This window comes from Sminthopsis crassicaudata, chromosome 4 (assembly GCF_048593235.1).
Source record: "Sminthopsis crassicaudata isolate SCR6 chromosome 4, ASM4859323v1, whole genome shotgun sequence".
Classification (NCBI taxonomy): domain Eukaryota; kingdom Metazoa; phylum Chordata; class Mammalia; order Dasyuromorphia; family Dasyuridae; genus Sminthopsis; species Sminthopsis crassicaudata.
Window position 1 is genome coordinate 277,541,600 of NC_133620.1, and position 21,400 is coordinate 277,562,999.

General features: G+C 46.9%; 1 protein-coding gene and 1 long non-coding RNA gene across 6 annotated transcripts in view; one reads left to right on the forward strand and one right to left on the reverse strand.

Moving 5' to 3' along the window:
• Positions 1-21,400, reverse strand: part of LOC141566416 (HLA class II histocompatibility antigen, DRB1 beta chain-like) — a 94,674-nt gene that overhangs the window by 57,186 nt on the left and 16,088 nt on the right. For 2 of the 5 annotated variants that reach the window (XM_074310906.1, XM_074310907.1), the window contains exons 3-6: positions 20,946-21,227; positions 20,523-20,633; positions 20,072-20,095; positions 19,078-19,932 (exon numbers count right to left, since the gene is read on the reverse strand). In XM_074310906.1, coding sequence (XP_074167007.1) covers positions 19,919-19,932; positions 20,072-20,095; positions 20,523-20,633; positions 20,946-21,227 — 431 coding nt within the window. In that variant the 3' untranslated portion in view covers positions 19,078-19,918. Of the gene's footprint in view, positions 1-19,077; positions 19,933-20,071; positions 20,096-20,522; positions 20,634-20,945; positions 21,228-21,400 lie in introns of those variants that run through there. The other 3 variants (XR_012489302.1, XR_012489303.1, XR_012489304.1) reach the window with 3 other exon arrangements.
• On the forward strand, positions 55-7,813 carry LOC141566411 (uncharacterized). The gene is made up of 2 exons (XR_012489299.1): positions 55-408; positions 4,038-7,813. It is a non-coding gene; the product is annotated as an uncharacterized LOC141566411 (long non-coding RNA).

Here is a 21,400-nt window from a genome sequence, read left to right on the forward strand (position 1 = left end):
TGTATACAATGCCAGCGCCCCAGACACACCCACAGATGTTCCCTGAGCCCTAATTTACTGGTAGCAGTTCTGTTCTCATGCCTCAGTCCACTAGTATCAGTTCTGTGCTCCAGCTGACGGTCTTAAGATCTGTAGCAAGGAGCTCTCTGATCACACACCAGGAAATGAGGGATCTCTGTCCTGGGGAGGGGCCTTCTGGGCTGTAACAGAAGAATATTCCACCAGAGTTATCTGGCTGGGAGAGTCTGATGAAGAACATTCTGGCATTGTCCAGGTAGTTCCTTTTCAGCCTGGCTTGGTCTGGCACCTGGAATGCCCAATAACTTGGACTTTGAAGATCAATAATTTGATTGGCATCTGTCAGAACCTTGGATTTCTTCCTGATTGCAGCCTGCACAAGCTTTCTAGGTGAGTGTTTTATGAATATCACCTCTTTCGGGAGCTTAAGCCTCAATCTCGGGCCTCTTAGAAATCATCTGTCAAACCCAGAGAAGTGAAAATGGGGAGACAACGTTTAGGCCCAGGAGGGCAGGATGGATACTTTACAGACCCCACAATTTTAGTCAGTCCTTGTGTTAGCTAAGGATGTACTGGGCTGCTCATGCCCTCATGTGGCCAGTCACCCAATCTACAGACATTTATTAAGTATTCCCAGCTCAGCACTGTGCTTGGGGTTGTGGGATGTACAAAGTATAATACTGTACTTAAACCCTGTCCACATGAAAATATAACTAACAATTTAACATACAACATGTATCTTCCATGCAAGAAACTGATACAGGAGTCCAAAGAAGGTTCAAAGTAATGATCTCCCCATTGCTTGGAGTGGTCAGAAGGGACACCTTGGTTTAGGCGTTCACATTCTATGGGCTTCAGTTTCCTAAATTAGAAAATAGTGGTTGAGGAGAGGAACAGATGTCTGCTCAACTCCTTCCAACCCTAATAGCCATGGCATTATTGAGATCTAACCAAAGCCTAAACCAAAAGTTTAGAGCCTGGAAAGTTCAGGCGGGCAGTGAACAGACCATGGTCCAACCAGAACATGTGGGTCCATAGAATCTTTGTAGCTGCCTGGCCTGAGCTTCCCCTGTGATTTGTGAAAAAGGCAATGCCCAGAGAAAGCAGCAGCCGGCCTCCAGACCATGACCATTCAGTGCCTTGATATTCCCTTAGGAGACAAACCCTCAGTTTAAATAACTGCTGCGGTTCTGAGAATTAAACTGAAAAGAGAATGCCAAATTGTTGAAGAAGAACACTGAGGGATTGTGGAGTCAAGATGGTAGAGAGCAGACACGACTCTGTGACCTTCTCTGAACTTCTCTCAAACTAACAGCAGATTAAGCCTCTAAATTGGTTTTGGAATTAAAGAGCCCACAAATATCTGGGGTACAACACATTCCCAGAAGAAGATACTTTGGAAGAACTTAAGAACAGGTCTGTTTCAGACGGGCAGGGGGACAATCTGAGAGCCCAGACCTCAGCACAGGGAGCCCAAGGCAAGAAGCTGGGGTGGGAAACTAGAGCACTGCAGCTTTCATGCACCAGGGAATCTTCTGAGAGTCTTAGGCTACTCTGTCCTGGTTGCAAGCAGGTGTTAGCAGGTTTGCTATAAAATAACCCAAAAGCAATTACAAAAAAACAAATTTTAAGGCACTGAGCACAGGAAGAACTAGGCACCTGGCCCTGATTGCCCAGCACCAGAAGTAAGTCAGAATCACTGGCCCCAAGGCAAACTACATCAATTCTAGCTCCTTTGCCTTAAAAGAAGATCTCAACCCCTAAAAAATAAACAAAAAAGGAAAAAGAACTCTGACCATAGACAACTTTTATGGAGAGAGCAGACCTCCAACTCTGCAGTTCCTAAAAATGAATCAACTCCAGATGAAGTCCCAAAAGGATTTATGGTCTGGTCCCCATTTCACAAGGTTTCTTGGAAGATTTCAAAAAGGATCTTAAAAGAGAGTTAGAAGGAAAATGGGGGTAAAATGAGGTATGGAAAAAGAAAAACAAATTATCTGAGGAAAATATCTCAAAATTTTGATTTGTTGAAATGAGAAAGATACAATTACCTACAAAATAGATTTGATGAAATGGGAAAGGGTTATAACTCCTTACAAAATAGATATGAAAAAGATACCAATTCATTGAAAAACAGAATTTGTGAAATGGGGGAAAAAAATGCAATGAACAAAACAATTCAATTGACCAAATAAGGAGCTAAAAAAGATCACCAAATAAAATAATACACTAAAAATTAGAATTGAACAAATGGAAGTGAATGACTCCATAAGACTTCAAGAATCAGTCAAACAAAACTAAAAAATGAAAAAAAAAAAAAGAAGAAGAAGAAGAAAATGTGAAATACTTCCTAAGAAAAACAACTGACCTGAAAAATAGATCTAGGGGAGACAATCTAAGGATTATTGGACTTCCTGAAAGCCATGATGAAAAAAAAAAAAAAAAAAAAAAAAAAAAAGAACCTAGAAATTATCTTACAGGAAATCATAAAGGAAAACTGCTTTGATGTCCTAGAATCAGAAGGTAAAATAGCCACTGAAAACATTCACCAATCACAGCCTAGCCTGGAAGAGACCCAAAAATGAAAACTCTAAGAAATAGCAAGGCTAAATTTCAAAACTATTAGACCAAGGAAAAAAATATTGTAAGCATTAAAAGAAACAATTTAAATACCAAAGAGCCATAATCAGCATTACCCAGGACCCAGAAACTTCCACCTTAAAGGATCAAAGGACCTGGAATCTGATATTCCAAAAAGCAAAAGAACTTGGATTACAGCCAAGAATAAGCTATCCAGCTAAAATGAGCATTTCAGGGAAGAAGATGGACATTCAGTGATACAGGTGAATTTCACCTATTTCAGATGAAAAAACCAGAGTTGAACAAAAAAATTGATCTACAAAGACAGAATTCAAGAGAAGCTTAAAAAGATAAAAGGGAAAGAATTCTTGGGAACTATATTTCTGTTATGGGTATACATAGGAAGTGTGAGTATAATTTGATTTTATTATGATAATATGAAAAAGAAAGTAGAGCTGAAAGGGGGATTGTATTGGAAAAAGAGAAATAAGGAGGAAAAATAAAGGACAGTACATCTCAAAAAAAGGCAAAGAAAACCTAAAATAATTGAGGAAAAGAAGGGAGGAGGATGAACATTGTGTAACAGCCTCTGAATTTGGACCCCTCTGTGGGGCTAATGCACATTTATTATCTTCTGTTTAACTGTAAGTTCAGATGGAATGACTGTTCCCTTGAGCTATTCATTATCTCTTGTTAGGATATGTTTCCAATATTAATCACAGTTATAGACACAGGATTTCCTCATCTATTTGTATGACCAGGATGGCTAATGAACACTGCGGTACTGAAGGATTTATAACAAGAATTCTTGTTATTTTCCTCCTCGAGATTGTAGCATAGGCATGAGGGGATAGGTGGTAAAAATCTTTGCTCCTGAGTATTAGTACTGTGAGTGTCCCTTGATGTCTAAAGCTGCGTCCCTGTTCTTCCATTCCTGATTTACATCTGCCTTACGTGGGCTGTCATTCCCCAGGTTGGTTTTGGGGCCCAATGGCCCCATGACTCCCACATTCTGAAGCCTAGTGTTCCCTCCCTTTACATTGGAGCATGGTGTTTTAGGTCAAGCCCCGTTGCCTGCTTCCTTACTTGGGAACGATAGTCTTTCTTAAAGTGTCCTGGTTTACCACAAGTATAACAAGTCCCTCTTGGCCCTTTCTTAGCAGCAACCACAGATTCTGACACCAGCTCAGCATGATGTGCTTGTGAACCTGCTCCGTCCCTCCTCTGAATCATTTCTTCTATGGTACAATCTCTTCTCAGCCCAGTCACTGCCCAATGACAATCTGTGGTATAGTTTTCCCAAAACAAAGCCTTTAATGTTCTGGCTGCACCTGCTACATTTCCCACCAGCGTCCTGTAATCGAGCCACAAAGTCAGTGAGGGCTCCCCAGTCTTTTGTCTTATTTGGATAAAGCTTTCCTTTTCGCCCTTTTCTGCAGGAATCCTACCCCTCCTGTTCTGGCACATTGGGATATCCGGAGACATGTCTCTTCAGTAAGTGTGAGTTGATCCCCAGTCTCTGCAAGAGCCCCAGGGCTGCTAAGTTGCTAACGGAGTCCGGTCTGAACATTCTGCCATCCAGAACACTGCCCGTCCTGGGGTCAGCACCATCCTGGATCACAGAATCGCCAGGACATTGTTTCAGATTGTGACATAGCCAAAGGTGCTATGGCCCGCATTTGTGAACCGAGTCCCTGAGCTGGGTTAGACTTTAAAGGGAAGTGGTTCATGTCTCCATCTTCTCTGCCCTGGATAAAAGAGTCATCCTCCTCTATAACAGGATATAATCCTCCCCACCCCTTGGTGCCTTCTCCATCTCTAGCCTGGTGCAAAACGTTTTGAAGTAAAGATGGAGCATAATTGATTGCTTTTTGTTGGCTAGGGGTCGCTGTGGTCTTTGTTTTATATTTCTGAATCTGCTTTTCATCAGTTCTTATTTCATTTTTTACATTGGGAGGCTGTAAATCAGGACAGAAACAAGAGTAGGGTGGGCCCGAAGGTGGGGGAGGGGGCATTCATTATCATCCTCCTCAGGCTCAGGAAAGGGACACTTACTGCTAAGAGACAGGCCTGATCTGTGCTCCAACTGTAAACTTCCTGACCTCCTTTTCTGGTTCTGATTGCAGACTTCATTTAATGAGATTATATATGGTAAAATAAGGGGGGTTTTCCTATTTCTCCTGGGCATTGCTTATCATAACCGGTGAGATGTTCAACAAAACAATCCATCTCTCACAAGGATAACAGCCCTCCCCAGGTAACCATGGAGAAACTTTGAAGCATTGTCCAGGAATTTCCTAATGTCTCCTAATTGAACTGTGCACTCCTGCTCTTTTATGCATTTATATATAGTCCTGACATATGCTTCCCTGTCTGAAGGGAGTAGGGTGCCTACTTGCTGCCCCATTTGGTTACTTAACCATCTCCATTAATGGGTGGAAAAGGATGTACTGGAAGAAGAGAAAAGGAGAGGTAAAATGGGATAAATTAGGTCTCAGGAAGAGGGACAAAGGATCTATTACAAGGGGCAGAAAGAAGGCGGTAAACATTTTGTAAAGCTTAATCTGCTCAGTTTTAGCTCAAAGAGGGGATGACATTCACTCAGTTACACATAGAAGTTTTCTTACACTATAATGAAGTAAGAGGTAAACAATAAGAGAAGGGAGGAAGTGCGATACAATGGAGGACAGGTTGAGGGTAGAGTGAGTCAGAAATAAAACACTGCTAAAGAGGGACAAGATGGAAATAGAGAACAAAAGTGTACACAGGGGAGAAAGTAAGATAGAGGAAAGTAAACAGCTGATAATCATAAAGGGATGGGATGAAAACTCCCATAAAATAGAAATGCATAGGTGAGTGGATTAAAAACAAGAATTCTATAATATGTTGTATAAGAAACACATTTGAAACAGATACATACAGGGTAAGTATAAAATGCTGGAGCAGAATTTATTATGCTTCAGTTCAAGCAAAAAAAAAAGCGGGGGTAGCAATTTTGATCTTAGATAAAGAAAATGCAAAAGTAGACCTTATTAAAAGATAAAGAGAAAGAAATAGCATCCTGTTAAGTGGTGCCATCGACAATGAAGTGGTCCATCTTTGAAAGTTCACTGATGTCTTGTTCAATTAAAATCTCCATGGTCAGAGGGATTTACAAGTGAATTCTACCAACACTGAAAGAACGATTAATTCCAATACTATGTAAACTATTAAGAAAAATAGGCAAAGAAGGAGTCATGCCAAATTCCTTCTATGACACAAATATCACACTGATACTTATACCAGGAAGAGCCAAAACAGAAAAAGAAAATTACATTCAATTTTCCTAACAAATATTGAGGGGAAATTTTAAAATAAAATTTTAACAAATAAATTACAAGAATTTATCTATAAAATAATACACTATGACTAAGTGGAATTTATACCAGGAATGCAAGGTGGGTTTAAGATAAGGAAAACTATTGACATAATTGACAATATCAATAACAAATCTAACAGATATCATTTGATAATCTCAATATTTTCAGAAAAAGCTTTTGACAAAAACAGCATCCATTCCTATTTAAGAAAAAAACATCAGAGAGCATAGGAATAAATGGAGTTTTGCTTAAAACGATAAGCAGCATCCATCTAACCATCAGAAAGTAGTATCTGTAAGGGGGAGAAGCTAGATGCATTTCAAATAAGATTAGAGATGAAACAAGGATAACTGTTGTCACCACTATTATTCAATAGAAATGTTGGCTCTAACAATAAGAAAAATGAAAAAGAATTAAAGAAATTTGAAATGAAAGAAATGAGAATACAAACTATTACTCTTTGCAGATGATATGATGGTATACTGAGAGAATCTTAGAGAATCAATCAAAAATCTACTTGATAGAATTAACAGCTTTAGGAAAGTTGCAAGTTATAAAATAAACCAGCACAAATACTAATATCTGGGAAAATTAAAAAACAATATGCCAGAGACACATCATAGATCTTACACCCCATACCAAAATAAGTTCAAAATGGATACACAATTCAGGTACAAAGAGTGATACTCTAAGGAAATTAGAAAAGCAAGGAACAGTTTACCTTATAGATCTTTGGAGAAGGGAGGAATTTATAGCCAAATAAGAAATAGAAAATATTATGAAAATGCAAAATGGACAATTTCGATTACATTAAATTAAAAAGATTTGGCACAGATAAAACCAATGTAGCCAAGATTAGAAGAAAAGCAGAAAACTGGAGGGAAATTTTAGAGCCAGTGTGCTGAGACAGGCCTCATTTCTAAAATATATAAAGAACTGAGTCAAATTTAAAAGTACACAAGTCATCCCCAATTGATAAACAGTTGAAGGACATAAACAGACAATTTTCAGATGAAGAAGTTAAAACCTTCTTTATGAAGTCATATGAAAAATATTCCACATCACTATTGATTAGAGAAGTGCAAATTAAAAGAACTCTGAAGAACCACCTCATGTCTTTCAGATTGAGTAATGGCAGGAAAAGATAATGATAAATGTTGGAGGGGATGTGGGAAAGTGGGACACTGATACATTGTTGGTGGAACTGTGAAATGATCTAACCATCTGTAGAGAAATGTGGAGCTAGGCTCAAAGGGCTATAAAACTGTGCATATCTTTTGATTCATCAGAGTCACTATGGGGTTTATATACCAAAGAAATCATAAAAGAGGGGAAAGGACCCACACGTGCAAAAATGTTCAAGGTAGCTCTTTCTGTGGTGGCAAAGAATTGGAAAACAGGTAGATTCTCCATCAATTGGGGAATGACTGAATACGTCATGGTCTATGAAGATAACGGAAAATAATTGTCCTATAAAAATGAAAAACTGAAAGATTTTAGAAAGTCCTAGAAAAATTGACATGACTAGATGCTGAGTGAAACAAGCAGAACTGGCAATATATTATACATAGTAACAGCAAGATTGTGCATTTAGCAACTGGCAGACTTAATTGTTCTCAGCAGTTCAGTGACCCAAGGCAATCCCAATAAACTCTGATTGCAAAATGCAATCTGCATCCAGAGAGAGAACTACGGAGACTGAATGTAAATCAGTGCTATGTTCTATGTTCATTTTCCCCCCTCTGTTTTGTTTTCTTTTTCTCTCATTTTTCCCTTTTTGCTCTGATTTTTGTCTCTCAATGTGATTCATAAGGATATATGAAAAAAAATTAAATGTGCATTTGTGACCAAAAAAATTGTTGTTGTTGTTGTTGTTGTTTTACAAGTAAGTAAGTGGTGGAAATAAAAATAAATAAATAATTTGAAACAAAAAAGAAATATGCCCTGAGACCTGAGTCTCATGCATGGACTGGCAGGTTAGATCTATAGATTAATTTAACAGACTAAGCAGACTTAACTACAGTAAGAAGAAAGACATTATTAAAGGGAGGGCATTATGAGGAGGGAGAAAGATAATACCTCAGACTGGGCTTAGTCCTGCAAGGACTTGGCAAAGAGCTTCCTCATGAGCAGATCTTTTGCAGGCGACATACAGGCTTGGGGATTTCTCAGGATCAAGAAAGAATCTGGGATTTCAGAGGGAGGTGAGGGCTTGGAGGAGTCAGGTGGAATGCACCGGGAAGACCAAGTCCCAGATCCGTCCAAAGACGTGAAGATCTCAAAACATTGTTTAAAGATGCGCAGAGCCTGGGGGACAGACAACTGTGGCTGACAAAGAATTCCATGCTCCCAATCACTCTGAACAAACAGAACAGTCTGGGGCTTGGCTGTGCTTCATAATACCTGCTTGGGCTTCTCCCTAAGAAGGGAAGAGAGTAAATATTGCCATTCTTCACTTTCTGATTTGCTAAAGAAATCTTTCAAAAAGTGGGGAGATCAGCCCTAAACAGGAGAGGGAGTAAGAGACAATGCTGAAATTCTGGAGGCCAAATCCAGAGGCGCTTGTGATACTTAACAAGTATAGAAGTGTCTAGAAGCTGGGAGTGAAGTACAGTGGGAAGAGAATGTTGCCGAGGTAAACTGAGGCCCAAGGACTACACAAGCTGGCTACCGGCACACGATGCCCCGCTGAGTGCTGTCAGGGAGCAGAGGGGCAGGGTTAAGGGTGTGACCCACCTGGAGAGTCAGATTGGGGGTGTCTAGCAGGAGAGCCTGAGTGTAGAAAGCCGCCCACCAGCAGCCCCTGATGCCCTTGGGCTTCTAAAATGGTCTGGTGTCCTAGGGTGAGTTTGGAGGCTTCTTCAGTCAGAAGGGCCATAGCAGCCACTGCCCTAAGGCACGAGGGCCATTCTAGGGAAACTGAGTCCAGTTTCTTTGAGAAGTAGGCAACCAGGCTGGAAGAGGGTCCAGGAGCCTGAGTTAAGAGCCTCAGGGCCTGGCCCCGCCTTTCGTCTACATGCAGAATGAAAGGCTTTTCTAAATTAGGCACAGCCAGGGCAGGGGCAGAAGTCAGTCTGCCTTCCCCTCAGTCAGGGGAAGGCTGTCAGGCCCTTGAATGGGAAGTAGATTATGGCCCAAATTTTTGACAGACTGACAGCAATGTGAGCTTTAGATAAGGAGGCCCTGCAGGCCAGGAAAGTAAGAGTTTCATGCCTGCATCCAAGGGAGCTTCTCAGTAGGGCTGCAGATCAGGATGTGACCCTGTTAAGCATCTCCAAATGTCTTAAATCTTTAGCTCGCCAGGGATTCCTTGGTCCCAGACAGAGGAACCTATTTTCTCCCAGATTTCAGAGGGAGTATGGGAGGGCTTTGAAAGCAGCACAAAAAGATCACCTGGAGGTCTGAGAAGGGAAAACAGGGTGCCCAATTTCACCCTTAAATCACGCCCCAATAAGGGAGGAAGATAGGAGGGAATAATAAGAAAGCAATGCTTAAATAATAGGTCACCAAACTGGCAGGGCAGAGGGAAAGTCTCAAAACAGTTTTTTAAGGTTTCCCACAATCCCCTTTCGGTGGGGGAGGAGCAAGGGAGAGCAGAGGGCCAGAGATAGAGAGCAGAAGTCCCCATCGTAAAAGGAAATCCTGGGGTCTTACTGGCCACTTCTAAGGATATCCGGGCTCGGCTGTCGAGGCAGAGCCAAGGAGAGCTTGACCAAGCCCCAAAATCCTGCTGGAGGGCAGGGCATTGAGAAGGGCACCGTGTCCCCCCAGTCTCTCCTCCAGGGCCCCTCCTGGTTGCACTTGGGACAAGGACCAGGAGTTTCCTCCAAGGACAGTTTTGGGCCTGATGGCCCTGCCCATGACACCTGAAGCACGAACTCCTGTGGTTCCCAAATATAGCAGCAGCTAAAACATGGAACTGCTCTCCATTTGTCCCTTTAACTCTAGTCTTCCTCCTCTGCTGGAGTTTGGTCCTTATTATTTATGACTGCAAAAGCTCTTTCTAACAGCTGAGTCGGAGAACTTTGAGGGCCCAAAGCTGGCTTCGGCAGCTCCCTCCATATATCTGGGGCAGATTGTTTAATATTAACATCTCCCCAGGAGAGATCAAACTGGAGGCCATTGGCCTTAGGCCCCTCAATAAACTTGGTGGGCTCCTCAGAGTAATGGCCTGGTTTTTCCTCAGTCAGGGAGAGATTTGGCATTGAAAGGCTCCTGTACCCTGGGTGTCCCTCCCTGAGAGCCTGCTGCGTCTCTTAGAAGGGGTGGCTGACAGGATTCGGAGGAGAAGAAGAAGGGTCCCACTCTTTGTAGTAGAGGGATGGAGGAGCGGGGAAGTCTCAGGGCCTAGTTCAAGAGGGGAGGGGGATAGAGTTGAGGAAAGATGCTTGGACAAGAGGTTCTCTCTTTGATAAGGAGGTGGTTGTAAAAGGGATTCATTCCTGTGTCCCTAGAGCAGTAGGAAGGAGAGGGTTACTTGAGAGGTTTATACCTAATTTGGAAATCCCTCCAGCACATTTTGCCAGCATCCTGCAGTCCTGGTATAAGTTTTTTAGTTTTAGGGTGTTTTAAGCCAAGGTTATCTCTGTTTAAGAGACAGCCCAATGGAGAAGCCTTAGGAATAGAGACAGAGGTGGATCGTCCCATTTTTTTTGCCACAAGTGTCAGATTTCCCAGATTTTATAGTGAGAAACAACTTCACTGGGGGCCAGATCCAGAGAGGGATGAGCAAATGTTTGAGATACAGCCTTTGATTTTATTAAGGTTTCTGTGGTCTGGGGCTAGGGAGCTAATTTTTTTTTAAATTAATTTTATAATTGATTTTTTTTGACAGTACATATGCAGGGGTAATTTTAGGGAGCTAATTTTCAATTCAATAAAAGGTGGTGATTGTTTCCCAGACTAAAGTGATTATCAGATCAATTGGAAGTGGGAAATTCCAATGGGGACCAGATAGCTTTCCCAAAGGAGATTCAGGTGGGTGGGGATCATTTTTAGGAATTTTCCCAGGCTTTGACCCTCCACAAAGATCAAGGGGACACGGTTTACATCAAAAGCAAGTTGATTCAAAGTGATGTGAGTTAGGAAAGGGGAACCTGCATGAAATTAGGGTTAACTGAGGTCTAGTGGCAGGTTCAGGGTACAGGGAGTCAAATAGAGCTCTGCTGCAACCCCTTTGTTTTCAGTGCAAGGATAGAGAGTTAAGTGAGGTCTAGTAGCCCCACGAGAGTCCCCGGTAAAGGAATTTACAGGTTTATTTTGGGGTTTGGAAGTAAGGGTAAAGGTAGAAACACAGCAGGGCCAGGGCTGGCACTGGGCAGGCAGGATCCCTTGGCATGGCCAGCATAAGGATGCCATGTTTGGGGCTCCTGCAAAGAGTGGGCTCCAGGTTCCCCTTTGTATAATGGGGGCTTCTGGTAATCTTCAAGGTGGGTGGAGTCCCAGGTTGGCCTCTGGCTTGAGCTTCCACTAGGGTTAGAATTTGAATAGAGTTCAATGGGTTTTTAGATAAGGAGGAAGCTGTTTGTGGGGGTTGGGAACCCTGAGCAGATTAGAATGGGCTGGTCCAGCCCAAGTTAGCTCAGATCCCCATGGGGGCTGGGCCCGGATATCTCCCATTGGGATTCTTGGGGGCTGGGAATTAGAAAGGGATCTTCACCCACAGCAAAAGCAGCCCACTGATGAGTTTAATCCCATAGCCCCAGGTGTGCTACGTGCTAAGTGATCCTTGGAGGTAAAAAAAAAAGCAAAAAGGACAAAAAACTACAGGAAACCCAAAGGAAAAAACAATTTTGATTACCCAAAATTGAGAAGCCTTCGCTTGATAATATCAACAGCTACAATTGTTGCTGGGGAAAAACTATCTTTGCGTCTTTGGTAGACATCTTTTATCCAAGAAATGTAGGAAACAGAAATCTATAAGCTCGAGAGACTTTGACAATAGGTACTTGGCCAAAGGAAATAAGTAGATCTCAAGTTTGCTCCAAATCCCTAATAATGAGAAATCAAAACAAAAACAACACTGAAGTTTTCTGTCTTCCTGGCAAATATCCCAGGTTGATAACACATGACAATGGTTGACATGGGAAGGAGTAGAGCCTATTTGTGAATCTGTGAACTGGTACAACAAGTGTGGAGAAAATTATTTTCCTTCAATTGTTGAAGAGACATCAAAATGAAATCACGGTATCAGGAAGTCAGAGTCTGTCTGCCTGTGGCTGATTCACCGATCCAAGCTCAGAAAGCTCTTTCCCAGGTCGGCACAAATATGAACATCTGGATGGATTCTCTTAACTCCACATCTCACATTTCTTCTGAGCTACTTCCCTTCTGCTCTTCTCATAGAGCACAGCACTTGGGATGAGGGCACTCCATGCTTATGAGAGTGAACTCTGGGCGACCTGAGTGAGCCTGTAAAATTATGTGAAATCACCAAAAAAAGTCCTCTTTGATCTACAAACCCAAATGGTCTTGCATATTCTCAGAGCAAGATAAGCTTTCTTGGAGGAAGTCACAACCTCAGGCAAATTTTACTTTTACCTGAGACTTCCCTTTGACTTACACATAAAATGGATCTTTAAAAATGGCTTTTTACAAATCACGTCTCCCTTGAGAAAGATATACCTGCCAGGAGAATCCCTCTTGGTGTTTCTTTATTAATAAAGCCTTTTTTACCATAGCCTCTGGGTTTAGCAGATTCCTTGGCTCAGAACTCGGCTTTGGAGAGAAGGAGCCGCACCCATTCCTGCCTAACCTCTCCATCAGTGCCCTCATCCTTCATCATTTGGTGGTCCATCCATGAGGTTTTCATCCACAAGGGTTTTTCTGGCTGAGGTAAACCCACCACCCCAGCTTTTCTACAGCAGAGACAGCTCAAATGTCCTGGGGCACACACAGTGGAGCTGTCTGGTGTTAGGTTCTTACCTTACACTCTGGGGCCTTGCCCTCATGCAGGTTTGTCTCTCTGAGGTCGCTTGGACAGACAAACTTCTGCCAGGTGACAAATGGCCCTCTTACTAAGGAGAGCTTCTGTCACACCTTTCTCTGGGGACACCTGGAGCAGAGCTATAGAATTGGGAAAGCCTGGGTCAGCTTCCTTCCTGCATTCCTAGAAGTTCTCCCTTAGTCTCTCTTAAAAATAGGGACAAATTCAGGCTGAAAGATTAAAAATGGAAAAGCTCATCTATTTTTGCAATACTGTGAAGACATAGTATGTTAGACAACAAGGAGGTATGGCCATTAATGGCTCAGTTAATTCCACTGCCATTAGGGAACCAGACTTATTTTGCAGGAGACAGGGTAGATGGACCAAGGCTCCCTATGTTCAGGGCTTCATGGGTCTGTCTCAGGACCCTAAATTAAGGTTAAATTGCAGAATGTTGCTAGTTAAGTTTGCTGCAGGGGAACTGGAGATAGACACGCATCCCCTGAATGACCCCCTCTTTTCCACTCACTCCTTTGGGGGTTCAAGAAGCATCTCCCCCCCACAGCCCTCAGCAGGATGCTCCCAAATTGCCTCCAGAGCCGCCCCCTTAGAAGAACTCTTAAAGTGCAGGTGTTTTTCTCCATGTCGGATCTTACCCAATTAAAGAGAAACTGGGCCTGTATTCAGAAGATTCCACCAAGTATATTGAAGGGTTTAAAGCCATTCCCTCCAGTACGATCTGCCCTGGGGAGATGTTACTGTCATCATCTCTTCTTGTTGTACCCCAGAGGAGAAAAGGAGGATCTGGGACCTGGCCCAGAGGTGTGGGGATGGCATGGCTGCCTCGTCCCCTGGTAGATATCAAGCAGGAGCCACAGCCGTGCCCGTCTCAGACCCCAGGAGGAACTACCAGGAGGGGAGCAGGGACAGAGAAGAGGGACCATCTCCCAACCTGCCTCATTGAGGGCATGAAGAGGGGGATTAAGAAGCAGGGGAATTAAGACAAGCTTAGAGAGGTCACCCAGGCAGCTGAGGAGACCCCCTCCCTCTTTCGGGGTCGCCTTATAGAGGCCACGAGGGAATACCCTCATCTGGGCCCCACTTCTCCAGAGGGGACGCGTTTTATCGGTCAGAATTCCCCAGATATGAGACGGAGGTCACAGAAACTGGCTCTGGGGCCCAGACTCCCATCACTCAGTTATTGGCAGTTGCTCTCGGGGTGTTCAGTAATAGGGATTAAGCTGCCACTGTGGAGGAGGATCTCAGGAGCAGGTCAAGGAACAAAGAACAGGCCCAGATTTTGGCCGCCACTATTTCCAAGGGGCTCCAGGGTTCATGCTTCAGGTGCAAAAGGTGGGGCCACTGGGTGAGGAATTGCCCTCTGAACCGTCTCCCTGGATGCAAACAGGAAGTACACTTGAAGAGGGACTGCCCATAGAGGGGTAGAGTCGCCACCCCCAGTCTTGCCCTCTAGTCTTCTCAGGACCTGGACTGAAGGGCCGGGGTTCAGCCAGGTCCCCCCTTCCTTCATCACCACTGCCGAACCAGGGTTTGGACATAGCAGGTCCCCATCTCATTTCTCTTTGATACCGGGGCCCCTCTTTAGGTTCAGCTCTCCCACTTGGGTCCCACTTGCCCTGCCCCCCAAGGGTGATGGGAATTGAGGGGAAACTCTAGAAATGCTTGGAAACCCTCCCCCTGCCTTGGTGGTGTGGGGACCTATTGTTTCCACGTTCCTTCCTAATTATTGCTTCCTGTCCCATCCCGGTAATGGGGAGAGACGTGATGGTGAAGCTGGGACCCAATTCTTTCCGCTGAAACCTCCAAATGATCTCTTTGTGCGCCTTTTCAGACCCTGCCACTTTCCCTGTGAAATCTGTGTGGGACCAGGGCATCCCTGAATTTCAACAAGTTTCCAGATAACAAGAAAATGGAAATGCAATTCAGTGGTGAAATGAACAAAGATGGAAGAGGACGGGACGAGGAGAGAAAGTAATGCAATTTAGTTGAAAGGTAATATGTGTGAAGGGTAGTAAGAGGAAGCCAGGTGGAAAAGTAGGCTGAAGATGGATTGTGGAAGGAATGCTTGTGCTAAGGAGGCAACGAGGGAGTCATGGGCCATTTTTGGACACGGCAACGGCATGGCCCAGCCAGTGCATTAGGTCTTCTGAGGGCCCCTCTTCTGTGCAGCCTTCTGTCACATCTTGTAAACCCCCCCCAACGTCTGGGCAAAATGTGTTGAGGCTAACTTCTGGGTAGTGTGTGAGACATAGCTCCACTACATCTGCGCAGAAACCTGCAAAGGGCTTTCGAGGCTACTAATTCTTTGGGTCTTCACACAACTACAAGGGGTGTTGCTCTCACTCCGGGGTGGGGAAAGCAAAACTCAGAGAAGGGAAGCTGCGCCTTCATTGTCACAGGGGCATTGCACAGTGTGGCTGGATGCTCTCCCCTGCGTTTGCTGCAGACATCTGTACAATAAGGGCTTAGATACCTTCTACTCTATATTTGTGGGGGGATCCAAGAGTATTAATTGGAGACTCCAAGACCCAAGTAAGCAGGAAGACAGAGAAGGATTGCAACCTCTGATTGAAAAGTTGCTTAAGTTTAAACTCCTGATTCCTGCCAGTCTCCTGTAATACTCTGATTCTTTCTGTTAGAAAAGCAAATGGAGACTCCTGCATGGTGCAGGATCTGAGCTACTAATGAAGCATCATTCCGATCCACCCCATATCCTAATTCATACACGATCCTCTCCCAGATTCCAGGAAATACACAGGGTGTCCCTCAGGATTGCCCTGGGCACAGACTGGGCCCTGTCTGATCTTCTCCCAGCTCGTGGCCAGTGAAAACGCCCTGCCCCAGGGAATGGAGACATTTCTCCCAGGGGCGGGGCCTGGAGCAGACAGAGACCAGTTTGCAGACTCGCCTCTGACTAAGAGGTGTCTGAGGGCGGCTGAAACCAGAGGGAGAAAGGCTGTGCCCCCGCTCCCCTGCCAGAGCCTTTTCCCATGAGCCATAGGAAGGAACAAAAGGCTCAGGCAGCCGGGATTAAAGGGGCCACAGTCAGTGGTGAAAGGGCAGCGGCTTCAGCAGCAGCACCTGCCGGCCTGTCTCCCTCAGCCTGAGGGGAACCTCCCCTCTGGGGCCCTTTGCAGAATGTGGCCCAGACCTCTCTGGGCTCAGGGACAGCTTGCAGTAGGTGCAGAATTTCTCCCGCATGTTTAATGGAAGAGCTTTGCAGCCGCTGTTAGGGACTCCTCTCTGGTGGGGCTGCAGAGCGAAATGTCATCCACAAATCGGATAAGTCTGCTGCAGGGCTGCTCCAGTTCCCTTACATCTTTAGCTAATGCTTGCTGGAACAGGTGGGGATTGTCCCAAGAGCCTTGAGGCAGAACAGTCCAGGTTAGCTGGGGGAAGGTGGGGACGGGGGGAGTTCCCCTGGCTTAGCCCACTCAAAGGCAAAGAGGAATTGGGAGTCTTGATGCAAAGGAATGCAGAAAAAAGCATCTTAATTTCCTCTCCTCACCATGAGGACTCTGCTCCTGCTGCTCTTCCCAGATTTCCTGGTCTTACTCTGGGGGCCCTCACCAATAAGGGTCAGACTTCCTGGTAGACTAGGGAACTCTGCGGGGAATGGGGGTGTCCAGGACTGCTGGGTGTCCTCCCCACCCCCGGCATGGCCCACAGATGCAGCCTAATGCACTCTTTGCAAGGGTCCCATTCCCACAGGTCACCGTCTCCTCTCTGGGGCCCTCCCCTTTTCTACTGAGGGCTCCAACCCCCAGGGCAACTACCCTGACCCCGCTGTCCCCTGCTTCCTGGCTGGGAAGGATCTCACATTTACACATCACCACAGAGAGATTCCCACAATGGCCAGGTTTACATCCCTGAGGTGGGGACACTGACCTGTACCTCCAAGACTGTGGGGGCGAGTGTGAGCTCTCTCAGAACTGCCGCAAGGTCACCTCAGGGACGTGCACCAGCTGCACAGGAGGGTCACAGGCCAGGTGCACCCACGATCATGCATCTCCCCCGAGGGTAACTGTGGGGAACCCATCCCGGGATTATCCTGCAAGCTCCTTCCCAGTGCTTCTATGGCCCCTCCCTGACAGCTCCTCCATCACCTCCTGAAAACTAATGTTCAGATGGACAGATTGCTTTGTGACTTTATTCATCCATGGGGCCGAGCGACCAGGAGAGCGGTTACAGAACCCGACCTCAGGTACCATCTGTGCACCAAAGTGATGTGCTTTCCTCTGCAAAGTGAGTCCCCCATCCCCCTCCAATGTCTCTAAGGGCCTGTTAGCAGGAATGCCTCCAACTGGGACCCTCCCCCCTTGTGATTTTCCCCACCAGGTACCAGACTCTTTTCAAACACTGTGGGTCCTGCTCCCTGGGCTACTCGATTACCCCTTTCATTGTATACAATGCCAGCGCCCCTGACACAAACACCCCCCACCAGGAGACAAAAGCAGGGATTTGGGGAGAATGTTCTGGGGTCTTTGAAGGAAGGAGCTGAGAAGAAGACTCCCTGGGTTGGATACTTAGAGTATGAAAGAATTCTCCCCAACCTAAGGGCCCCAATCAACCACCTCACCAACAAAACGGCTCATTCCGAGGGAGATCCAGGAATCTCTGCAGTCATTGGCCAACATGGTCTTAGATAAGGAATAGTCTTACTCTATCTCCTTGGCTCTAGTGAAGGTGTCTGTGCTCTGGTCAACCTCTTGCTGCACGTACATTAACAACTCAAGGAAACTTGTGCACTGAGAGAATCTTACAGAAAGCTGCCTGGATGCAAGACGTCCATGAGCTGGTTCTCCTTCCTTCCCAGTCCTGCTCTGGGTGGAGTTCCTGGATATGGCCCCTACTGGTCCCTGTACTAACTCCTCTTCGGATTATTAGCCTTTTGCTCATATTTGGCCCCTGCATTCTCAGACTGCTCGTGAGATTTCTTTCCTGGAGGCTTCAAGCTGCAAACTTCCAATTTCTCCTGTAAACTGGGGATCATGGGACAACTGATGGGCAAACATAATATCACTCACTGGGTGCTGCAGCTGCTGTTTTCAGATCTCATTTCTCTCCTTCAAGCACAACCACACATTAAATTAGGGCCAGCTCTAAGACCCCTCTCAGCAGAAAGTGGCTACAGAAGACCTGAGACCCTCCTCCCTGTTCCAAAAAAATTTGTGCTTATTGCTTGAGGGGGTGGATGTTGAGAGTGAACTCTGTGTGACCTGAATGAGGTCTGTAAAATTATGTAAAATTACAAAAAAAAAAAAAAAATATATATGCTCTTTGATCTACAAACCCAAATGGTCTCCCATTCTCTCAGAGCAAGATAAGCTTTCTTGGGGGAAGTCACAACCCCAGCAAGATTTCACATTTACTTGGGCCTTCCCTTAGACTCGAACATAAAATGGGTCTTCAAAAAAATGACTTTTTGCAGATCTCTCCCTTGAGAAAGATAGGCCCTCCAAGACAGTCCCTCTTGCTGTTCCTTTAATAATAAAGCCCCCCTTTTTTTAACTACAGCCTCTGGGTTTAGAGAATTCCTTCATTCACAACTCAAGTAGAAGAGAAGGAAGCCCACGTATTCCTGCCTGACCTCTTCATAGTACCCTCATCAGTACAGTGCCAGTGCCTCCCACTGTCCTGCAATCACTTCTAAAGTTATGAAGAGACTCCTTGTGTCACCTCTGATCACCAGGTGAGCCCTTGCCCTGCGTGAGTTCTTTTTGGCAAGCACACACTGGGCACTGGAACAATGTGGCCAGTGGAGTTTACCGCAGCCGTGTCTGAATGCTCGGCCTGGGCGTCTGGTACCTTTTCCTGCCAGGGGATCATTGGGATTCCCTAAGACAATTCACATGGAAGTGATTCGGGTTTTGGTGTGGCGCTGACATTGTAAGCAGAACCAGGAAAGAAACCTAAAAACTAAAAAACGGGGGATGAGGGAAATGATGGTGAAAGTTACGTCATTATACTTATCCAATTTGGCCACAGAAAAGAGAAAATAAACATCTCAGGGAAGAAGTGGGGAGACCGAGGGGCTCTATCACACATATACATTTAGATAGATGGGATCTATGTGATGGTTATTGTGAACTCGAGTAAAAATGTTCTTATGAGGGAAAGCTAAAGGGGGAAGGGTCTATGCTAAGCAATGAATATAATATAAACACAAAAGGCATTACTCAAACTTTAATTTGTTAAGAGTTTGATGGAGAGGGACATGAGAGGGAACCAGAGGTTACAGCAGATCATGAAAGAAAAACGGAGCAGAAGTGACAGAAGGAAAGTCACCAGAGAGAACGTCAGCAGAATGAGGGGGCATCACCCAGGGAAAGCTACGGATTCCTGGGCAGACACCCCGAGGGACACTGTCTCCATTTAATGTCAAGAAATGTAAATGAAGACCAGAAGCATGCTGGGTAATCGGCTCTGCAGGAATCATGGAAGGAAATGGACAAGAGGCCCCAGGGGTGGACGGCAATGTCACCTCTGGAGGCATTTCTCACTGTGACAGAGGCTACGGATGCCCAGGGCTGAAGCTTCCTCCCTCTGGCCCCCACTCTGTCTCTGTGTCACCAGGTCCCAGCTGATTCTCAGCCTCCTAGTTATGGGGGAGGCTCAAGGGACAAAAATGATAAAACCCGGTACAGAAAGAAGGTAAAGGGGGGTCTCTGTGGCTATTGGGAAATTCCCTAGAGTTCTGAAGAGTTAAAGGTGCAGGGAAAGAGATAATCTGGGGAAGGGGTCAGGGGGACTAAAGTCCTGGGGCTCTGGCCACAAGCAGAATGTGACAGGAGAGGCCGAGAGGGGGGCTGAGAGGGAGGCTGAGAGGGGGGGGCTGAGAGGGAGGCTGAGAGGGGAGGCTGAGAGGGAGGCTGAGGGGAGGCTGAGAGTGAGGCTGAGGGGAGGCTGAGAGGGAGGCTGAGGGGAGGCTGAGAGTGAGGCTGAGAGGGGGGCTGAGAGGGAGGCTGAGGGGGGGGTGAGGGGGGCAGCAGCTCCGGGGACACAGCCTCGGGGATCAGCTCAGGAGCCCTGCAGAGGACAGAGAACAGTCACATTAGGCCCCATGCGGGTCTGAGTCACTGGCAGAACCACTTGTTCCCCCCCCTCTGCTTGGCTTCCGGTCCCCCGGGCACAGACTGTGCTGTGAGCACCTGGCAGAGCATCTTACCTGCTGGCTGTGACCCCCGATTTCCTGGAAAAGGAAGGAGACAGAGAGATGAATGTAAATCTCAGCCCCGGAAGGGACCTGAGCCCCGTGGCACAGGGGCTGCTGACACTGCTCAGAGGGAGCACTCCCGCTACAGCTGCTGACACTGCTCAGAGGGAGCACTCCCTCTACAGCTGCTGACACTGCTCAGAGGGAGCACTCCCTCTACAGCTGCTGACACTGCTCGGAGGGAGCACTCCCTCTACAGCTGGGGGGGGCGGGGCTGGTCCTGAGACCCCTCCCAGGCCCAGCTCTGCTGATACAGGACTCCCTAAGACCCCTGAGCCCTGGGGAGGAGGAGCTGGGCCAGACCCCCCTCCCCCTGACCGGGCAGGTTTCTGGCTCAGCCCAGGCCCCTCTCTGCCCGCAGGAGACCCCCGGGCGGGGCTCAGGCTCCCCCACAGTCTCTCACCTTTCTGGCTCCTCTTGTGGACAATGAGGCCGACCCCCAGGAAGATCAGCCCCAGCACGAGGCCCCCGACTCCGCTCAGCATCTTACTCTGGGCAGACTCAGACTGGGCTCCTGGGAGGGGAGACACCAAGGGTCAAACCGCGCAGGGGGTACGGGGAGCCCGAGAAGTCAGTCCTGTCCAGGGGAGGCAGGGGGAGCCCCTCTGGACCCGGAAGTGGCAGCTCGGGGCACTGACGTCATCCCCCCGCCCAGAGGGAAGGGCTCTCGGGCTGATCTCGGTCCCGGGCAGACAAGCCCCCGGCGTGCCCGGTTCTGCGGCCGCTGCGGCTGTGCTGGGGAAGGGGGCAGCACCCCGTGGGGCAGACAGAGGCCGGGACACTGAGGGGGTCCCAGAGCAGCGGGGGAGGGGGAGCTCGCTCTCACTCCAGTCCACGAGGACGGCTTCCTCAAGGCTGGAGTGCTCCACGTGGCAGGTGTAGACGTCTCCCCGCCGGGGCGTCATCTCCAGCATCACCAGGGTCTGGAAGGTCCAGTCTCCATTGCCCACCAGGCCCGTGGACACCACGCCGGCCGTCTCCTCCCGCCCATTCAGGAACCAGCGGACCTCGACGTCCCCGGGATAGAAGCCGCCCACGGAGCACACCAGCAGGTTGTGCTGTCCCGGGGCGGCCATCTTGGATGGATATACAGTCACCTGGGGCTGGACTGGAGGAAGGAGGAGCTCCTGAGGGAGGGGCCAGAGAGGCTTCCCGGCCCCGCCCCTCTGTCCCTGTCCTCGGGACCCCCAGTCATTCTCCCCTTTGTCTCCCCCATCCCGCCCTCCCCCTTCTTCCCTCCTCCTCCTGTGTCCCCGCTCTCCTCCAGTCTCTCCCCGGCTC